Source organism: Argiope bruennichi, chromosome 6, assembly GCF_947563725.1.
Source record: "Argiope bruennichi chromosome 6, qqArgBrue1.1, whole genome shotgun sequence".
NCBI lineage: Eukaryota > Metazoa > Arthropoda > Arachnida > Araneae > Araneidae > Argiope > Argiope bruennichi.
The window spans coordinates 92,894,665-92,918,781 of NC_079156.1; the positions used below are offsets into that span (position 1 = coordinate 92,894,665).

At 29.2% G+C, this 24,117-nt stretch overlaps 2 protein-coding genes across 2 annotated transcripts in view; one reads left to right on the plus strand and one right to left on the minus strand.

Moving 5' to 3' along the window:
- Positions 1–15,909, minus strand: part of LOC129971828 (RIB43A-like with coiled-coils protein 2) — a 47,541-nt gene extending 31,632 nt beyond the window's left edge. Inside the window, exon 1 of the mRNA XM_056085805.1 lies at positions 14,965–15,909. Coding sequence (XP_055941780.1) covers positions 14,965–15,909 — 945 coding nt within the window. The remainder of the gene's footprint in view (positions 1–14,964) is intronic.
- LOC129972371 (uncharacterized) overlaps positions 1–24,117 on the plus strand; it is a 117,984-nt gene that overhangs the window by 21,402 nt on the left and 72,465 nt on the right. The gene's annotated exons all lie outside the window — the stretch shown is intronic.

Genomic DNA, 24,117 nt, shown 5'->3' on the forward strand with positions numbered 1-24,117 from the left:
TAAAGCTATAGTGCATATACGTATTTTGGATGCCTTTTTTCAGAATAATTGAAACCAAAATTTGACGCGGAACTACAGTTGCAGTCACGATTTTGTAATCATAAGATCACATACCAAATTACATTAATATAAATCAATCCTTTGACACATTGGATATAAAATTTTATAAGAATATACACTTTGGGTATTAAAATTGTGTACCAAATTTTATCCATTACGCTCTCTGATTTGTCATTATCTAGTTCACTTGTACTACAGGGGTTTCATTCAAAATCTAATAGAAACCTACAAATTTGTCGTTAAGTCCATATACCAAATTTCATATGTCTAGCACAAAGTGAATCTGAGGTACCTTTTTCACAGGCAGAACAGACGTAATGTCAAAAATGTATTTTTTCGGATTCTGGGAGGTTCGAAACGTGTTGATTTGTCTAAATCTCGAGTTCGAACTTTTTGAAGATGACAGTATTTTCTCTATACTTCGTATATAAGAAAGTAAAAAAGTCTTCAAAACAAATAGCATTTACTAAAAATATTTGGAATATTATATATGTAACAAATCCTCATTTTTGTTCATCAGAATGCAATCTGTCTTTACAAAGAGCACAGTTCAAAGATTAGAAATTTCAAAACATTTTGCAACTATAATAAATATTCCAACTATAAATCAACCTAATAAATTATACTTTATATTTCATCATCAAATCTTATGCTTGCAACGCGCTGGAGTCCATAAAAATCCAAAGACAAACACATTTAATCATCTAATATGCACACATTCAATCATTCATTTCTGTATTAAGTGCATGAAGGTCACTAATACAATCAATAGTGCATAAGATATGTAGGTCTGAGGATCTTAATTGAACAGAAATGGTGAAAATGAAGATCTTGATTTTCGTATACTTTTAAGAAGGATTTTAAGAGCCTTTATTAGATAGTCTTTTGACATTCCATTTCCATATGCTTTTGTGGGAGAAAGTGGTGAATAGGATCGGCATGTTACTTTTAAATAAGTGATCTCTTTTAGCATATATATTCGGTTAGGATACTTGATAAAAGATCGTACCCAATCTTATCTAATTAATAACTACTTCATAATTAAATACTATTTTTTAAAAACACACTTTTACAAACATTCAAAACAGGAAGTTTTATTTTAATCACCTTTTACTTTTTGATATTGAAATCAATTCTTTTTTCTCAAGCTTATTATCTAATGGCGCCTCTGGTGAGAAATCAAACGTAAATTTAATTGATTGTTTACTCATTATAGAATTCTGGAAATATTAAACTAATATATTTTCATTAAGAGAACAGAAGAAGGGCAAGTTTTAAAATCTATCTCATTAGTGAGGAAATAAAAAATGCATGAAAAAAATTCCGACTTTACAAACATGAAATAAGTGAAATTGATTAAAAGTATTTAGAATACATGGCTGCTTTAGAATTTTTTTGAGGCTTTAAGTTTCTTTTATATTCTTTCTGGTCTTATACAGAACACATATTTGTGACGATAAACAGTTATTCCTTTTTAACTAAGGTATTTATAATGCAACATCCTCGTAACACAGTGCAAAAATTGTAAAATCATTCTTAGAATAGAATTTTACACAATTTGATTTATATATATTGTTTGAAAACGGATTCTAAAACCCTCCACGCTTTTGCTCATGCATTAGGATATATTTAATTCCTGAAAATAGGGGTGAGAGGAAAGATGAAAAGGAGGCTGTTTACATTTAACAATGAAATAAACTCGGATTACTCGCAGACTGAATTAAAATTATACGGTCAGAAACGACACCATACTCACAAAAGCGCGAAAAAAAATTGAATAAAAAAGTATCTAATAGAGCGAAAATCAAGGTCAAAGAATGACGAAGAATTCCCGAAATGCACTCATCTTTCCGCGTCTCTCCCCTTAATGAGATAGAATCGACGAAAAGTGGTTGGCTTTGATACTGAAGCGAACAATAGTAGTGTGCAAAAGTAGCATTATTATTTCAGAAACAGCAAAAGTTCTCTTAAGACAAAAGATATATCAGCAGTTCAATATGTTGAAAAACTTCGTATTGTTAAACAGCATCTAATATTTCAAGGAACCTGTCTTTGACGGTAAAATCGATTGAATGGTGAAGTTATTGAAGGGTGTCAAATAAATAATCTCATGATCTTTTTTTTTTTTTTTTTGGTAAAAGTAAATATTTGATCTATAGGAAAGGTTATAGAAAGAACAAATAAAGAATTAGCTATCACGAATTTAAAGGAAATATTAGATCCGTTTCACAACTAATGTCATTTCATTTTTTAATGTTTTTTTGCGGGGGGGGGGGTAAACATATCATCAAGTACTACATTCATATCATATATAATTCATCAAATATTTATGTCTTAGGCTGAGTATTAATTTATAAACCTTATTAAAAAAATTTTTTTAATTCTTCAGGTTGTTTCATGTTAATTCAGTTGCTCCCTCCTGTTGTTATTTTTTTAAGGGGAAAAAAAACTGCAGATTTTTTTCCAAGTAGTTTAACATTTCAAATACACGCACAAAATTAAATGTTGAAACTGCTCAGATTGACTACTTGATAATTTATTTTGATGACATGATGACTCAGATATCAACAAATTAAAAAGAATAAAACTATGCTGTTTTGTAGCGCATTAAATTTTTTTTCAAATAATATAAAACATTTTGACTGTGCCTTTTTTTTTCCTTGCCCATTTTTCAAATTAGGAAAAGAAACGCTCATTAATTATTGCATGACATAATATATTCCAAATGATTTGCAAATTAAGGATACTAATAACTTGCTAAACATCCCTTCAGCAGTGCTTTGAACCACTTTCGGGAACATGCATCCAAAGGTAATTTCAGGTAATTAAGAGAGGGGATGTTCGAAAAGAGTTTGTCAGCTAAATTCACAAAATATCCAAGAACCGAGAGTTATTTTTTAAAATTATTTTTTCCACTCAATATAAATGTCACATGATGAAGCTTACAGATATAATTAAGGATACGATGGAGATTTTGAGACGTTTAGAACACATCCTTTCTGCAGTGTCTTTCCTTCCCCTGAGTCCTTGCAGAACGATACATTTTCATAACGTTTTAATTAAAGAAATTGTTTAAAACAGTAAAAATAAGCTACTTGCAATCTTTTCTCAAATAAAAATTTGACGAAATTTGATTTTTTGAAGAAAAAAAAGGAAATTTGAACTTTTTGTCCAGAGCATAACATGATAACGTTTCTAGCTTGTTTTGTCTGTCTATATTATTTTTTTAAAAACATGTTTTTAATCATAAGAACAGTAATGAGCACACACATAAATAATTCGCAAAAGTATAAATGTAAAAAAAAAATTATATAAATAAAATTGTGGTACACAGAAAACAAAGTTTTTGAGTTTTAGAGTGGTGTTCAAATGATTTTTGAAAAATAATATGTTGCATTTTATTATATCTATCAATCTATATCTATCTGTATATTTCTCTCTCTCTCTCTCTCTCTCTCTCTCTATATATATATATATATATATATATATATATATATAAATTTAATTAATTTCTTAATTTTTAGCTCAATTTAGCCCATATTAACTTCATTCTAGAATACTCTCTTATTTCCTGATCCTATTCCACTTTTTCTGTTTAATTAATTCAACAGTAGCTTTTTAAATTGCTAAATCGGCTGAAAGCTTCAAGTTCCCGCGCTCCGAGTGAAGGGACAAAATACCGCTGATTTGACAAATTGTCTTTTAAAAGATCACTGTGTTTCCCTTGCCAGATTCGCGTGTGTGTAGCGAAAATCCCTATCGAAATCCCATTCTATATAAGCACTGTGGAGAAATATTTTCCCTATCAATATCTCATGTTATATAAGACCAGGGATAAAAGGTTCATGAGCTTTCCCTCATTTCGCTCTGCGTTCTGTGTGTGCTCGTCGCTCCTGCTCCTATATATATATATATATATATATATATATATATATATATATATATATATATATATATATATATATATATATATATATATATATATATATATATAAAGGCCGATAATATTTCGGATTGTAAAACAAAAATTAAAAAAATATCTGCATATTTTTATAATCTATATCTGTATAATTAAAAAATATCTGTATATAACAAAAATTAAAACAAACAAAAATTAATAATATATGATAACTTTAAGCTTGGTCATAAATATTTGCTATATTATAAATACTTCACACTTTGTTAAAGATTAAAAATTTAAACAGTGTTTTGTGACAATTAATTTCAATAGTTAATTTTTCCTTTATAAAAACAAGAAATAACTTCACTTTAAGCATTGCTGTTATATCAGCTACAACATTAAAGTGTCTTTTTAAAAAAAATTCCACTTTTATCAATAATTTATTTGGCCGAAGTACAAATATTAATTTTGTGGACAAACCCATATTTATATGATTTAGAAATTTATACATCCATTTCTTCATTAACTCAAAGGTATTTTTCATCACGTTGAGGACTTCGGTTTAAGTTACACTGGCACGCACAGCATTAGTAGTTTAATTAAACAAAGTTTCAAGCCTTCTAGCAGACCCCGAGGGCTTGCCAGGGCATACAGCACTAATAAATCTTCGTCATTTCTGTTCCTTCACCGTAGCAGTCAGTCAGTGACTTAATATGTTTCCTGAATGCCACTCCAAGCGTGTTTTCATTCATGAACAAGTCCTAATCCAATCACAAATAAAGACCCGAAAATTGTGACGTCCAGGACGATTCATTTATTCTTCTCAACATGTGCGTTGCATTCTGCTAGTTATAAAACAGATTTATTTGCTGTTCTATGTCGCAACACTTCAAGAGGAAATGGAAGAAAGATAGAATAATGACAAATAAATGAAATTCTGCAGATATATCCATAATATAACAAAAAATGAATATGCATCAAGATTAAAATTAGGTATGTACATACTTTAAAAGTGTACACGAAGATAATTTTTTAAAAAATTTTAATTAAAAATTAAGCAAAACTTTGATGTTTTCTCACGATAAGCTTCAAAAGCACAGTAGCACAAAAATGATTTTTGTAGTTTTCAACTTTAAAAACATATCTTGACAATAATACCAATTTAGTGGTCATACAATTTCTTCTGTAATTTTAATAAATGTTTATTGATTTCTTATGAAAAAAATATATATCTAAAATCATATATCTATAAAATATACAATATAATTACAGATATATTTCATATTTCCTATGCACTCTTAAGCGAAGCATGCGAGTTTTAACTTAGCGGCTTCTGCACTCGAGTAATTCTTGCTGACTTTGTGGGACAATATTTATAATAACTTTAATTAATATTGAGTGCTTGTAATAATATGATTTAACAAATAATTTATTTGCGATTACAGGTATTCTATTTTTGTTTTTATTCTACAAAGGCTTCATTTGTTTTTGATTTATTTTATTTTATTTTTGTTTTCCTTTCTTCGGTATTCAATTAGTTCACCTGGAATATAGGCTACATTTGTTTGAGAAAAATAATTTTGATATAAATTCATTAATTTACTTAACTTTTAAACATATTTTTTAAATATATTTCGCAATAATATTCGTATTATTTTTAATGAAGGCAGGCCAAATCTTTTCATTGTTTCATCAAATATTTAATTTTATTATTATTTTTTCCATTGTTGGAACCTAAAATAGGATTTTGTATAATATCTGTTTAGTTTACAGGATGTATAAAAAAATCAAAGTTAAAATATCCCTAAATTTAAAAGATAAATGAATCGAACACTGACGCTTTAATAATGCTATCACGTTGTGGAACTAGCCAATATTTGAAAAGTTGTAAGGAATAAACAGTCATATATAAGGCAATTAAGACAACAAGGTTTCGGTATATAAAATTTGATGAAATCACGGACATGAAGTAATGTCTAAGAAATATAAATGAAATTTAACGTAACCAATAACTCCAGCAGGACTCCAAATGTAACTAGCATTTGATAAAACAAAGAATCTTTGAATCTTAGAACAATAATGTAATCTATTATTAGAAATTGTGCAAAAAAGTGCTAAAACCCAGCAATACTGAAATGCCACCAAATATGGCAGCAATATTTTTAAAAATACCAAAATATCTTTAAAGGCGATATTTTTAAATTTGAAAAAAAAAAATTCTGTGTAAAATTTATTTTGTACAATAATATTTTTGGAAGTTATAGTGGAAAAACTCCAAAATTCAGCTTGATTTTTAATTAATTAAAATTTCTAGAAAATCGCTCTAAGGTACACATTTCCATTCTACAAAATATGTATATGCTAAATTTGATAGCTGTAAATTAAACTATATGGCCTGTAGAGCGCCAACACACTTACACACACACACACACACACCAGACACACTCTCTCTCTCACACACACATATACACTCACTGTCTTTCTCTATCTCTCTCTCTCTCGCTCTCTCTCTCACACACACACACTGTCTATCTCTCTCGCTCTCGCTCTCTCTCTCTCACACACACACTGTCTCTCTCTCTATCTCTCCCTCACACACACACACATACACTCACTGTCTCTCTCTCTCTCACACACACACACATATATATTCACTGTCTCTCTCTATCTGTCTATCTCTCTCTCTCTCTCTCTCTCTCACACACACACACATATATATATTCACTGTCTCTCTCTATCTATCTATCTCTCGCTCTCTCTCTCTCACACACACTGTCTCTCTCTCACGCACACACACTCACACACTCTCTCTCTCTCTATCTCTATCTCTCACACACACATACACACTCTCTCTCTCTCGCACACATACACACACACTCACACACTCTCTCTCTCTCGCACACATACACACACACTCACACACTCTCTCTCTCTCGCACACATACACACACACTCACACACTCTCTCTCATATATATACTCTATCTCTCTCTCACACACACACATACACACACACTCTCTCTCTCACACACACACACACACACTCACACACACTCTATCCCTCTCTATCTCACACACATACACACACAATCACACAGTCATTCTCTATCTCTCTCTATCTTTCTCTCTCTCACACACACACATACTCACACACACACACTCTATCTCTCTCTCTCTCTCTCACTCACACACACACACACACTCTATCTCTCTCTCTCTCTCTCACTCACACACACACACACACACTCTCTCTCTCACACACACACACACACACACTCTATCTCTCTCTTTCTCTCTCACACACACACTCTATCTCTCTCTTTCTCTCTCACACACACACATTCTCTCTCTTTCTCACACACACACTATCTCTCTCTCACACACACACATACACACACACACTCTCTCTCTCTCTATCTCTCTCACACATATATACACACACTCTCTATATATATATCTCTCTCTCATACACACACACATGGGTAGACAGACAACCAATAGACAGATCTGATTTAAAGCTTGATCACGATATGCTTATTCAGTCAAACTGTAAGTCAAATGTCATTTGCTTAGATTCTATGGTTTTGAATTAGCGTATTCATGGACGAATGAACGAATGACAATAGAAGTCGAATGGATAGACAGGCTTCCGTTCACATATTTCTTCTAAAATTTGATAAAGTTTTCGAATTTTGGTGTAAAAACCTAGTACCGAGTTTCATCTTTCCCTGTCATTGCGTTTCTGACTTAATGTTTTTTTAGACTCGCTGATATAACCCCCCCTCCGCCCTCAGGTTTTCCGCCTTGGTTTACATGTATTTAAAAATGGAGATTTATTAAAACTCGAAGACAAATTTTTTGACATTTATATCTTATCACAATTTAAATTTTTAAAAATTTGATTCATTGAAGTTAACTTTGATTATTTTTTGTCTCTAGTAATATGATTTATTTATTAAAATTGGTTCCTTGAAGTTAAGTTTTGAGATGGATTCATTTTATCTAATGTTTTAATTTGAACAAATATAAAATAATTATTAATTCAAATTTATTTTGATTCATTTTTATCTTTTATTTTAAATTGAACAAATATAAAGAATTTATTCATTCAAGTTTATTTTGATTAATTTTTATTTGATCATTTTTGCAATTTGATTTGAATTTTTTATAAAAAAAACTGATTCATTAAAGTTGATTTTGGTTCATTTTTCTCTCTTACAGTTTTTACTCGCATATCGCTTACTTTTAATTTCTGCAAATGGTGACGAAGAAATATAAATTCTAATAATATCACCCAACACATTTATTAGCAGTAAAATATGAGAATTCTACCTCCATATATTTTAAGAATTCCTTTTCCTTACAATATAAATTACTAAATTCCTTTAAGAGCTGACTATACAAACTTTTGTTAAATCTCTAATAACTATTTAATTAAAACTAAAGACATAGTCTGTACACTGCATGAAATTTTTTAAAAGAAGTTTCATACTGCTCAAGACATTTTATTTTTCTTTATTATTAAAATTTCTGCGACACGGAAACAGTTATGGTTGCGGTAATTGAAATTTGTAACGGTTGTTATTCTCCATTAATTAAAAAAATTCTAATAGTTATTTTATACTTGAATAAGGTTCCATTTACATATTTATCAAGCGACATAGAAACATAAATTTATGTTTCAGCAGAAAATATTCCCAATTTTTAAAATTGAATGTATGAAAATTTCGCAGTGTATAGTTAAATACATTTTTATTTATGCTCAAAGTTATGCTATTACATTAAAGAAATTTAGCAGTTTTTAATTACTGCAATAAAATGTCTTGGATGGAAATTTTAAGAGAGGCATCGAGACAATATTATTCTTTTGGGGTTTCAAAGCCTCGAAATTTAAAAATAACATCAAGTTGTGACATAAAAAAATGATTAAAACTAGAGCAAATGTTCTACCCTCTACCACGCACGCATACACTTTCTCCTTTCACTAACACAATATTACGCGCTTTGAGCTCCGTAACATTTTGGAGAAAAGGAATTTTAAATTTCCAAAATTTGAACAAATCTATAATTAAAATGTGTATATAGATAATTTCATTTCATTTTATGCTTGCATTTTTATTTTCTCAAGTACGAAGTATACAAAGAGGAAGCATTGCAATCATGAAACCAAGGGGGGAAGATCTCCCAGAGCATTCCTACATACTCTCTAATAAATGTATCTCCTCACCCCCTCCATAGAAGTGTGGACATAGGGAAAGCCGGGCATTCCACAACTACTCATATTTTTATTTTCAAAGTTCCATACATGAGAATTTTAGGCTTCATTGTATAGTAAGAAAACCGGTACTTGTTCATTAATCACATGGCGTTGGCAAACAATAATTTTGAACTATTGATATTTTTGGCGTGAATCTAAAATAATTACTGAATACAGTGTGCGATTTTTATCGCTGACATGCAATACACAAGTATTAGAAAATCAAATATGTATTTTGGACATCTTTTTCCTGATCAATTAAAATTAAAATTTCACATAGAATTACAATTGCAGTCATAACATCACATACCAAATTCATTTATTTAAATTAAGCTGTTTTTATGTGTACAAAACAGGCCGACAGTCAACTCCTAGTCAAAGTTGACTGAAAATGTGACTCGGATCTATATTTTAGGTTCTAAGCCTATATACCAAATTTCATTTGCCTAGCCCTTTGTATTTTGTAGTCGTTGTGTTCACGTGCATTCGCACAACCGGATATCATGTACATAGGCTGAGTGCTTAGAAAATAATACAAACAATAGCAATGTGCCTAAGAAATAAAAATAATTATTATTTGCTTCACACTTAAAATGTAAATAAACAATATTAGCAATAACTTCTAACTGAAATGAAAATATTAGAAATAGATATGTTGAGTTCGTGTGTCAACAAAATTGAAATTCAGACAAACTCATTATAAAACGAAATATTATTACATTATAAATAATGTTACCAAATTTATATCAAATTTTGATTCAAAATCTAGTATCGTTTTTTTTAAACAACAAACTAAAAAATTTCAAAACATATCACTGTTGCCAATCTGAATTAACCACTATTTACAAAATAATATTTATAATTATTAAACTACTCGTGAGTTACTTTTGAATGAAATATTTATAATTTATGTCGTAACATATATAAATAAAAAAAATAAAAATTGCAGACCTCAGTTCATTAACTTTTACTACAATCCAGCATAAAGAAAAGGATGAACAAATATAAAGTTTGAAATCCACAAATGGTTTTTACTCATATTAAGGTGTATTCTTACGACTGTAAATAAATTTAAAAGTAAAAAAAAAACCGGTATCAATTATTTGACGTCAAAATAGAAGTTGGAAGTAGCGCATCCGATAATGACCGAATGAGCGGGACTGCTTTTAACTTCATTTCTTTGGATTTTACAAATTACATTATTATTTATCAAAAATACATTAAGGTGCTATATTTTGACTTCTAATGAATTATTAGAATTGTTTTTTATCATATTCACTATGGTTTAACTTCTTTATGGTATAGTTATCAGGATCCCACAAATTTACGATTTCGAGAAAACTTATTATTATTTTTTATTTCAGTATAATAATAAAATGGTACTGTTGAAAACTCTTTTGACATTTTAATCTTTAATATTTTTTATAATTGATTATGAAAAATATCACTGAATCTTTCAAGGAAATTTATTCTGAGATATTCTACCACAATACATCACTCATTTAAAATAAAATTTAAATTAATAGAATAACTAATAATTAGTTTCTGAAAATGTTAAAATGTCGTTTTGTCATCAAAAACCACAGTACCAAAATTTTTCTTTTACAAGTGTGCAATAATTCAAATTAAATAAAACCTCTCCAAATAAATTTTGTTTTCTCACACGAGTTATGAAACATTTTTGTTAATTGGAAATCCATGTGGGGGAAAAGATAAAAGGCAGAGTTTTCTTCTGGAAATTAATACTCATATAATTATAAGACATTTATTGAAAGTTCAATGTCAAACGTCTGGAGTTGATGGCATACAAAATAAACCAATGGGATGACAGTAAGAATCTCAAGATTATAAATTTTCTCTCCTGCATTTTGCTTATTGATCTTTAGATAATTTATTATTTTTGGTAAGCAGCCGAGATGTCTAGCACTGTTCTTTTAAATTATAGGAACTTATATGAATCCGCACTATTTCATTAACTATGCAAAAATTGAACAGAAGACTCTACAGCTTAAATTAATATCGAAAATAAGGATGCATTATGCATTTCATGTTATATCGTTTTCTAACAAATAACGCAACATGTTCTTTGAATGAAAAATAAAAAAATGAATAAAATGTTCCCTTTTTTGGGGGGAAACATTTTTACATTGTTACCTACTTGTACGAAAAATATAAGCAGAAATGCATAGTAAAAACAAAAAAAATCAGGCCATGAGATTTTGAAGTATCACTATATTTGTGGGTTCCCGGAGTCCAATGAAATGACTTTTGGAATTATGTCAGTCTATTCATTCCTTTCAGAAGACTAACTATTTTCTGTCTATCTGTATATAAAGTAATTCTAAGATGGTGAAGGCTATATGAATGAAATTTGGTTTGTAATCTATATATCAAATTTGAAATTTTTGTTAAATTCTTAAATGGTAATTTACCAGTTCTGATGACAGAAAGTATCTGATAACCGGTGAACAATGTATACACGGGGTTCAAGTAATTAATTAACGTTAAAATGGACTGAGGTAATTGAAGTATGCATAGAAATAACATACATTTATTTTATGAACATATTTTAACTATAATTAATCGCTCTGTTTATTCTTTTTTCAATTTTGGTATTTAATTTTTATAATATGTTCGTTATTAATAATGAATTAAACATCAACTTAATAAAGGCTGATGATTTTGTTAAATGCTGGCAAACAATAACTTAAAAATAATAATGTTTCTACATTATAACTTGAAATTTTCGATAGCAGATTTCAATTTCTTTGGCACTTACAAAACTTTCTCTATACTTCTTATGTTAGAAAATAAAAATGGAACATGCCTTATTGGTGAAAATCGATATCGACACCACGGCAAATTTATAAATTCTACCAAAATTTGAATGAAATCCATCTGCTGGAAATATATTTATTTATTATTGTGTGCACCTAATGACACTTAATTCAAAAGTAAAATAAGCTGTATTTATAAAATTTGAAAATAAATTTGATTTTTAAATTAACAAATCTGTGTATTAAATTTTTAGATAAAATTCGTCAGCGGATTAGTTGTCTTCCTGTCCGTATTCATTAAAACATTAGCATGGCTACTGAAAACGTTAACAGGCTAAATAAGGGAATTTTGATGTACATTAAAACACCGTTCATATGTCTCTCATTTATCCGTCGTTTTTACAATCCTGATTCATTCGTAACTCTTGGAAAGATAAAATACTTTATTTATACAACGCAAAAGTTTGATTGCACATCGTTTTCGTCTTTTCCTCTGTTTGAGACCACTTTCAAAGTGTATGTGAATTGTGATATTGATATTATGATTTTGGAATTGTTCACATTCGACGAATTAATAGGAGATAAATTATATGATGATGATTTAGATAATAATGCTGAAGAATGAAAGGTATTAATTCCTAATTTCTTTAAAAATGGGAGTCGCAGTGGTCTGGTGGGAAGGTGTCAGTTGCAGAACTGGAAGGATTCAGGTGCGGGACCCAATTCCATCGAAGAATCAGCGTGTAAGAGGGTCTAGTACACGTTAAAACCGTCCGGGGCAAACGTCCTGCCCCTGGTCTGGCGTGGTGTGGAGAGGGGGTACCAGCCCAGGTGTCGTCCTCGTCATCTGACCGCGGTTCAAAATGGCGAGGTCCGTCCCAAAATAGCCCTAGTGTTGGTTTAAAACGGGACGTATATAACTAAACTAATTCTTTAAAAATGCAATAGACTCCATTGAAAACTGTCCGAATTTATTTCATTTGTCAACACTAGTGACATCCGCAGAATTTAATTCGATTAACAACTCTATTCTTTATATTCATAATGATTTCTACTTAAAAGTAATGTTTATTCGCCAAAGTTTAATTTTCTAGGGCGATTTCTCACCAAATACAATCCTGACAATTCTCTTGCAATAATAATAGCCATTTGTTATACAATTTCTTGTAATCATATCATATGGCGAACTTTCGGTTGATTTTTGGACTGTTTCCAAAAAGAAATCTTATCCTTATAAACAATCAGCGTATCAGACGACATAAGTTATTTTGTTGGATACGTATCTGCACATTCAAAATTTGTATGAAATAACAAATGTATAATTAGACATTCAGTTTTAATTTTGCTTATTTTTGCTATAACTTTCTTATTTTAAAATTTAAATTTCATTTCAAGTAGTATATGTGTATTAATTCCAACGTAAAATTACTAATTTCAAGTAACTTTCCATTAGTAACATTAAATTTATATCAATAAAAGATGCTTATTAAAATTTTAATCATATGCCTTTCATCTAAATGTGAATTTGTTTTCGATTACTTTTTTTTTTGAAAGACGTATGAGCGATGTTTTCTTTATTATCTTTCAGTCAAAATTATAAATTGGTACCTAATTTTGGACTATAATGCGTCAAAGGGCAGAATGACTGTTCTTATAAAACCGGTATGTAAGATAAAATATTTAAAAACACTAGAAACAAAAATGAGTACTTTGAGATTTTCTCGTCAGTCTGTCTACGCTTGGAAAAATGCGCCAATCTTCGCAAAATCCGCTAAAGGATTGGCAAAAATGTGCCAATCCTTTGGCGCCATCATAATGAAAAGTAATTTACGGTTATTGGCGCAAAGCTACCTTTTGGCAATAATATCGGGTTTAGCGAAAATGGTGGACGGTATAATCCCAAAGTACCCCAAAATGAAATATGATATATTGCATTAAAAACCGAGTTTCAGTTCTGAATCAAATTTGGTTCCATTATCCAACAGGATTAGATCCAAAAATCATACTTCATTTTCTACGCTATTTAAAAAAGCTGAACAGCATCTTGTGAGAAAATCAAAAAAGAAATGTATATTGACCATATGCTAGCTAAGAATTGCCAAAAAACTATTCATCAAAGAACATATCCTTTTATAACTATAGTTTACAACTGCATACGAATGCACAAATACAAAGCTTTCCTTCCCTTGAAAGAGAAATTGTATGATATGATTTCCTTTATAGTTGAGCTAATTTTTGCTAAATAAAAGTTATGCTTTAGTAAATTAAGTTATCAATTGTAATGAAAAAGGTTTGACAACATGTTTTGATTGAAATTTATTTTAATGGGTCCCTTTATATCGCCAAGGATGCAGGTAATAATAAGTAGCCAAAGTAGTGTGTGAACTATTCTACAATGAAAAATATTAATAAATGAATCTTCTTTAAGGTTGCTAGAAGATTTGCACCTTCTGCTTTTTCGAGTTACCATATTGATGAAAACTCAATGGGAATGTTAACATTAATTTCAACTTAAGTTTTTATAAGGACCATGCAAAAATGTTTTATTTAAATATCAAATTTCAGTCAATTTAAAATAAATTGTTTTGATAGAATTATGATATATACTCTCATTTCGTCTATAATTTCATAAATAGTCACTTGAAAATTTAATAATAAAATATATCTTCGATTAAATATTTCAATTAAAATTTATATATGATATTGTGTAAATTTACTAGATTTACTTTTAGCCAATCTGTCCATATTCAGGAAATTTATCATTCATTCTAATTCGCCATTATTTCATTACCTAGAGCTTTTGTTAAACTGATCATAATAATCTTGATCTACATATTTTAGATAAAGCCAATCATCAAGGTAGTCTCTCTGTCTTCTTTGGGCATAAGCCAAGATTTCATTTTCACAAATCAAATCCTTTTCAAGCTGCATCTGATTTTTCTTTTGTTCCTCTTCTAAAAGTAATAATACATTTTCTTCATTAATCAAATGTTCATCCCATTGAGCATTTTCATATTGTTCTCGTTCCATTCTTCGCTTTTTGTCGATGATTTGCTGCAGTTGTTCTTCCCGGTATTTATCGAGGGCTACCTGTGTCATTCCTTTCCATCTGTCTGGAACCACACGGTATGGACCTAAGGCACTTTTGGCAACATTCGGATTTTCAGTTAGAAGATCACTTTCAATGTTAAATTCTATATCTTTCTTCTTCTCCATGTTTTCGAGTAACTCCTGTCTCCTATCGGCTTCCCTCTTTTCTGTGGCAAGGGTAGCGTTTGTTTGTTTTAGATTTTCAACGGCCTCTCTGTTCCTTCTTTCTTCTTCTTTTTCTAACTGCAGCGCGTAGCAATCATGTTCCAACATCATATTCTCCCAATCATGCTTTTCCTTGTCTCTCTTGAAATTTTCCATTCTCTTTTCTTGCATCTGCTGCAACAGAAGATCTCGTACCTGCGCCTTTTGCTTCTTCTGCCTGTCTTTGCTGTTGATGTCCTCGCCATCCAACTTCTGAACTGAAGATAGTGGACATGGGTCATCGGCAGATACTCTTGGCGGGCGTTCTTTCTTCTTCTGGTTAGGATCGTATAAATCAAACTCTTTTCTGTATTCCGGTTTTTGTGACTGACGATATTCATCGATCTTTTTGTCCCTCTCACGTATCTCTTCTTGTTTTTGTTTCTCCAGCAATTCCGCCAAATCGCGCTGTCTCTTGGCTTCTTCTTCGAATTGGCGCTCACGTTCTTCCTCTTTGGCTCTAGCAAGGCGATGTTCCTGAACTTGATGGTCCAAGGCATCAACATCAATACCAATTTGCCTCTGCTTGGCGTTGAAAATTCGACGCTTCCTTTCTTCCTCGGCGATTCTTTTACGGTTGATCCATGCCTGATCTTTCGTTTTCCGATGAAACCAAGACATTATCAAACACAAAGAGGAAACCTGGGTGAAAATAAGTCGATTTACGAATTTTATATTTGTATTTAAATCTTTAAAATATAATAGTAATTTCAGCTTTGAAATTTTAATCAACAAAGAAAGAGGAGTGCCAGATTATGAAATTTAAATTTATTGAATCACGTTTCACGGTGATGATGTGATTTATTGAGATAAAACCGATTTGGTCTCCAATTTATTTTAATGGGAATTCTAGTTATCTACAATTGGTCTATTATTAATGCTTATTTATTTTAATGATGGATTTTTAAATTATTTTTTTTTTATTTCACACGAAGATTTAGCAACAAGAAAAAAGTAATTTTGCGGTATAAGAATTAGTGATGTTTTGATAATTATAATGGATTCAATTCCTGTTCCCGTGATAAAAAGCAAATATCCAGCTCAAGTTTATTTTTTTAACTCTCTATATGTAACACGTTTCCCTAGTTGTAAATTTATTATTTTATTACCGTCGTTTTATTTTCATAATCTTATAAAATTATTATCTCGTTACTTTCTCGTATACGTAGTACAGAGAAAGTATAGTATTCGTCAAAAATTTCAAACTCGAGATTTTGACGATTCTCCACGTTTTAGATCTCCCTGAATTTGGAAAGCATAAAACTCAAAAACGCTTTGAGCTACCTGTTTGAAATCTGGTATACGGTCTTTACACGAAACTTGAATATTTATATTAAATTTTGAATAAAATCCATTCAGAAGACGTCTGTCCGGCTGTTCGAATATAAACTAACACGATAATTACGAAACGAAGAGAGCTTTATAGATAAAATTCGGTACACAGAGCTAAGATTCATATCTTAGATACCTGTCAAATTTTGAGCCAAATACATCTAATGGTTGACAGTCTGTCGGTCTGTACTTTCAGAAACATGTAAGCGTGATAATTCAAAAATGCAATTATTTAAATATATCAAATTTGAATTTGATATATTTGATATATTATGGAATTTTGTGACTACAAGTGCAGGTTTTTTTTTTAATCGGTTGAAAAAAACATGCCTAATACACGAATTTTTGGATACTCTTAACACATCCAGGGATTAATCGCCGAAAATTCGCCAAAGACGACATGATAATTCAGTACAAATACCAAATTCAAGCCCAAAAGTGAATATACACCGGACCCTTTTAATAAACGACGGAATTAATCTAAAAACGTAACAAATTGTAATTTTATATTGTTATATTATAATGAGAGATTGGAGTGGCAATATTGCCACTGATTGGAGAAGTTTAGATATAAAAGCTGCGTTATGTATTAAACTAAAAATAATTTTCTAGAAATTAATACAAAAATGACACTCTAAAAATATCTGACATTCAATCAAAGCTTAAATATAAGTAAAAAATAAAAATGAATTAACAAATAAAGACCAACTCTCTGTGGAAGGAAACAGTAGGGAAAAAGGGAAGCAGATCTCTAGTGCTGTCAGAATTATTTATCTATGTCAGTAAATGTATGGGAGAAAAGCGTATCATTCTAATATTCCTATATATTTCTATAATTCCCTTTAGACGCGTTTAGAGAAGCTAGCGAATATATGATTTATTCTTTGTTAATAATTAAAGACTCGTCTTTCTTTGCATGTGAACAACTGACTTATTTTTATTTATTTATTTATTTTTCTATTCCTAATATATCGACTGATAGAATTGAGATTTTTCTGTTCAGAATAGTATAAGGAAAGGGAATAAACCAGTTATCGCAGGAATACTGCCTCATTAAAAAAAAGAATGATGCAGAATTATTTTTTCAAAAGCAGGTAATTCAGGTAATTCAAAAAGCAAATTCTGTTGCTAAGAGAGTCAAATTTCAGTTTTGGATAAACATTTTATCCGTATTTTGTGGCAGTCTTAAACCAATTCTGTTCATCTCTCTCTCTCTCTCTCATATATATATATATATATATATATATATATATATATATATATATATATATATATATATATATATATATATATATATATATATATATATATATATATATATATCATGAAAATGGCTGCAATGAAATCAAAAAACTGTCCTTGTCATCTAGTATATAATTGATCAAACTTCACTTTATTATTCCTCAATTAAATTACAAATTCTATATTAATTACAATTCTAATATTAATATTTAGTAATTACAATTCTAGTATTAATATTTATTTATTTTATAATTGAATATTACAAATGTCCAAAACGAGGCTTATAGAAGCAAGCATGTAAATCATTTACGGTTTGCGACTACGTTTCGGGATAATTCTTTGAAGAATATTCGAAAATAATAATTTTTTTATGAATATTTCATAAAAAAAACTGTAAAAACATCTATGAGACTAAAATAAACCAGTTAAGTGGCAGAGGTTTTTTTCTAAAAATTGGAAAAAAAAGGTGGGTTTCTTTGGTTAAAAAAAGGTGCAAAGCAAAAATCTTCTAATTTAGAGTTTTATGAAATAATTCGCTTAAAATTTTTCAGATAGCTTAAAAAATATATTATTTAGTTCCTTAACTAAAAAATAAGCTCTATTTCTGTCCATTTTTTAAAAAAAATATTGGGGTTCGACAGATAAATAAATAACAGGAAATTTAAACATTTTCTTACATAGTGAAGCACTAACACAACTGTAAAATATTTCTAAATGAATAGATCACTTATTCTCAAGTTCAGGAACTGCAGAACATGTTGAGAAATTATTATACCAAATTTGATAAAAAAATATGCATTCGATTTTAATTTAAATAACGAAGTTCTACAAACTTTTCTACAATGAGCTACATGTCGCAACAAAAGCTGGTGAAAATTAAATTATTTCAGCTTTTTTAAGATTCAAATCTTGGTTTATAATTGTATTATTACTAATTCAAATATATTTAAAGATTTTGCAATTAATTTTTGATTGCTTTACGTGTTAACGACGATTTTCTTTTATGAATATATGAAACAGTACGTAGCTTTTTCAAATATTCTTTTGCAGTGTTCTTTCCTTCTATAAAAATGATTAGAGATTATTTCCCTTTTCAGTAATTATTGTTGCTTATTTTGAAATTATAAATTTTAATATCATGCATTTCATAAAGCTTTTAAACTAGGGAGTAGAAACATTTTTCTTCACAAAGCGCGAAAATATATCCCTCAATTCCACTTTTTTTTTGTTTGTTTTTACATGCGACATTTTGGAAGAAAATTAAGTTTAAACTAGCAGATGGTATTTCTCATTTTGAACAATAAGTTGCTGCCATAAAATTTATTCCAAAGCGTTTTTTTAATTCCTTATAGAAATAATTCTTTATAGAAAAAAAAAAAATTGTATATACCATTTGTGCATAATATCCCAGAGACTTTTGTTTTTGTTTCACTGCAAAATGATGAAACGAACAAAGAAGATAAAATTTGTTACGATATTACCAGAGAAATGGAACAGAATTTACATTATTTGGCATTCAACAGGGGATTATGCATTTCACTATTTGAATAAACAAATATGCAAAAAATATTTTTAAAATTAGCTATTATTAAGAAATGAGTAGGTGGCAACGAAACTGCTATAGTTGTAGAAATAATTTTTGTTTTTGTTTTAATAGAATGTAAAAATATTTTGATGCGATAATGCTTTTGGGAGATATTGTCAAAGCAGTCAAAAATGTCTCTTGTTTTTTTCTGAGTCGAAATTCTAAATAATATTTTTAATCTGACGACCAGTTGGTTCGATGGGATTAATGCTTGCTAAAATTTTCATTTCAGTATTTTATGTAATTTGGTATTTTAATAGCTTCTTCAGCAAAATAATTTTAAGCTCCAAATTTGATAGTAATATAACTCATAGTATAGACACCTCACACAGATATGTTCATTGTACTGAATATCTTTCTAATTTTCTATCAGCTCCAGTAAAATTAGAATTTTGAATTAAATTCTAAGAGGTTAACTTGAATTAACTCAAAAATATTTTTGCTGAAACCAAGCATGTTTTTTTTTGAAAAAAAAAATATGAATGCAGAAAATAGAGTCGTCCGAATTGAAAACTTATAAGCACTAAAGAGTTTTTTTTTTTTTTTTTTTTTTTTGCTTTCAATGGGGGTTTAATTGTAATAATAATATTTTATTTTTTCGGTCAGTAAATCTGCTTCAAAAAAACATGAAGTCTAAATTTTATTCAGTACTTTTACCCTAAGGAGTCAGATTCTGCGAAATATTCTTGACACTCCAATTTTTAAATAAATAAACAAATAAAACAAAATTTTATCTTTTGGGATCAAAACTGCCTTGGTTCTGAATATCTCTATTTTGGGGCAATTAACAATTTCATAATTTTATGCTAATCAGCATCGGGGAAAATATAGACATGTATAGGTGTATCTTCTTTGAATATCTCAGACAATTGATGGGATGTCTAAAATCACGCGTCTTTTTTTTTAGCTAGTAGTATTCAAATTTGTATAACTCACTCACTTTCAGTCAGAACACAATGAACCTTTCTGTTTATTTAAAAATATTAACCGTTGACTACCATTTGGTTCGAAGGAATGTTGGTTATATTTAATTTACTTAAATCTTGTAAGTATAACTTCATGTTCATGATTCCGTTAAATTATCGGATATTGAACCCATGTTGTTTTAATTGTTTCTTACATATTCTTTGTTTATTGCGTACACGAACCTTTCTATTTCAGACCAGTCCCAACATATCATGGTGCAATTAAGAACATAAATGTGCGGTTCATCTTTTTTATTAATTTTGCGGTATCCTGTAAATTTTACTTTCTTATCCCTCACGAAAACTACAAAAATATTAAGCAAAATCTTTCTTTAACTTTCAAAATGATAAAAAAAAATTACGCGATTAGATAGTTGATGGTACAACGAAAACTGTGTGAACTTCAAGGCATTCCCACGACTATTATTTTGGTCAATATTTTAAATTTTGAAACGATACAAAATTCCTTTGTGCGCAAAATTCCTTTGGAAATTATTTCGGAGAAAAGTTAAAATTCAGCTTCATTTTAATTAGCTAAAATTCTAATTAAATATTCGAAAAAGAGCTCTGCAATATATATTCCCGACCTCCTAGGTATGCGTATACCAAATATTGGAGCTCTAGACCAATGTTCTGGCCCGCAGAACGCCACACACGCACACATATACATTAATCTTTATTATTTGTATAAATAAATTAGAATGTGTCTGAAGAGAATAAGTATGATTGTTTTTCGTTTCGCTTTCATCAAACAACGTATGAATGTGTCAAAAAATTTTCGTGGAATCTTTTTTAGCATAGAGTTTAAAATGGAATTACTTAAATCATTTCTCGTGGAAGAATGATACTTCACTAGGATAAGATAATATTTAAATTTTGAAATCATATGTGTGATAAAATATTACTCATCATGGAATGTTACAAAATCTTTACCTCATGATCGGGAATGAGTGATAACCATGTACATAGAATTGTTTTAAGAAGAAATATTTAGAGACCATCTTAAAGATGTTGTAACTCATTGTCAGTGGAATACAAAAAAAAAAAATCAAGAGGGAGCATTAAAAGTTTAATTGCAATTTAAAATTTATAGCAAATAATAAGTAAATTAAAAAAATGCTTAAGATATTTATAGGCATTTCCATGAATTGCAATATTATGTAGAAAAAAAGAATCATCTCATTCAAGCTTTGTATTTCTTTCTCTTTCTCTCTCTCTCTCTCTCTGTAAATATTCTTTTCAGAAGACTTTACATATAAATTACGAAAAAGAAAAAAAGAAAAGAAAAATTAAACATGAATTCAAGTTAAATTTATGCTTCGCTTTTAGAATATTTTCCCATTAGTAGTATTATCAGAGTATTTAATAAGCATTCTAAACTCAATTTTAAATCACAGAAGTAGAAAATTTATATATATATATATATATATCTCTTTCTCATTCTTATTTCATGAATGTAATTATTTATTTCCATCTTAATGCTAATTGCAAACAATTATTATAGTTGTAAAAATTCATATTTTTAATTTAAAATATTTCTTTTTTGAAATTTTAAATAAATCTAAATATTTATTAGAATGAAAACAACACATTTCATTACATTTATTTTCTCACAAAACATATTATTTTATTCGCTTTTAACGAGTTTCGTCTATTTGAAAATTCTTTAATTAATATTTCCCTTAGTTGACTTCCTCAACTCGACAGTTCAGAAAATGACAAAAAAAGAATTCTTGAAAGTTTCTTAATAACTCATAAAATTTTGAAGCAAATGTCAGAATAAGAATAATCGTTTGCATGAATTATTTATTAAATCGCCTGCAACAACACATCGACAGAAGTTATTAGCAATTTTAAATAACAACTAATCCCGTTGATTATTATTTTTCCATTCTATTGGGAAATATAAATGTTTTTGTTTACTTATATTCAATTAAAGCTGTCAAGCTTAATTTAATTTAGCTGTTGGATGAGGATTACAAGGTGGGAAAAATGCATTTTTATTGAATTCAGAATCATTCGAATTTTATTTAAACTAATGAAATTCGAAAATGTTTCAAAAAAAAGGAGAATGTCTCACCGGAAATTCCTACAGCTATACACAAGACAGTTATTTTATGATTTGGGAATTCTCTATGCGTCATAATAATTTTTATTTCGTGGCAACATTTTCTCATTATTTCGTAATATTTGAAATACCATTCTTTTGTTTAGATACCTTTTTGTTTGTATTCTGTTAAACTAACTTAACTCTGGAATTATGCATAAAATTGTATAATTACGTGGAATCTTAGGACTTTCTTTATGACAATGCCTTGTTAAAAAGGTTAGAATTTCTTGGTATTATTGATTTGATATATTTTCCTTTTTCATATTTTTTTCTCATTTATAGCTATAAAAACCGTCTTAGGTACTAGCTGGTTTGCCAAGATTATTGGTTGCTAAAATTTGACCTCCTCAGCAAAATATTTTTAAAATACGAATTTTGAAACTCATCTAGCTTGTTCTATTTTAGAAGCCTTGTACAGTTACCGTTATATTATACGTCTCGCTAAATTTTTGTTTTTTAACCCAATATTTGAAGTTCAGTTTTAAATGGGAAGTTATTAAATTTCTATTAATTAACTTATCTAGTAATAGGCTTACCGAATCAAAGTACTTTCGTAAAGAAAATAAGACGAGAAAAAAGAATCTTCCAATAATGTAGTTTCATATATACTTCAGAATATATTTCATTGTTTACTTTATATATCAGTAAAAAACTTTCTGATTCAAAATAAAATCAGCATACTACTATTAGAAAGCAAAGCATCGAGTTATAAAAGCAATAATATAATCGTGTAAAAATGCCCTTGCGAAAATGAATTTCCTTATGGAATTCATTTTCGCAAGGGCATTCATTTCCTATTCGTTATTTCATAACTTTTGAAATTGAATATTACCTGTGATAGCCCCAATTTTCTGAAATTTTATGAAAAACAAGTTTTATGAACTTATTCCATTTCTTATTCCTTCTGTAAAATACACAGTTATTAAATAGAATTATTTTTCTTTAGTTTGCAGTAATGGGAAACAATCACGCAATTAAATATTTGATGAAACAATGAAAACTCTTTGAATCTCATGTCAAAATATAATTCAGTTCTGGAAATAAAGCAAATATTTATTTTTCAAAAATAATAAAAATTAAAATTAAAAAAAAATCTGCACAACTATTAAATTAGCCTCATTGAAAAGAAATTAAAAAAAATTTAAACGGTATGAAATTTATTTTTGTGTTGTGATAATTTTGGAAAGTATCAGGAGAAAATGCCAAAACTTCCCTTAATTTTTAATGAAATAAAATTTTAAATAAAAAGTCGAAACAATCAGCCAAAGTGCACGTTACCAATCTTCAATATACATTTGCGACAAACTTGGTAATTCTAGTACAAACACTCTGATCAGTTGAGTCCTAATATCCATACAAATACAAACACAGTTCACCTTCATTATTAATAGAGATTTAACTATTTTTTCAGGTAATCTGCTGTTTCAAAAATCAAATTATTTAAACTGGACTAAATTTTGTTCAAAGAAATTTATTAGATTCTAAATGGTTTGTCAAAATGGATAAATAATACTACAAATAGCACTCGCCGGCGTCCTGGCATAGGGGTAGCGCGTCTTCCCCGTGATCTGGGCGTCCCGGGTTCGAGTCCCGGT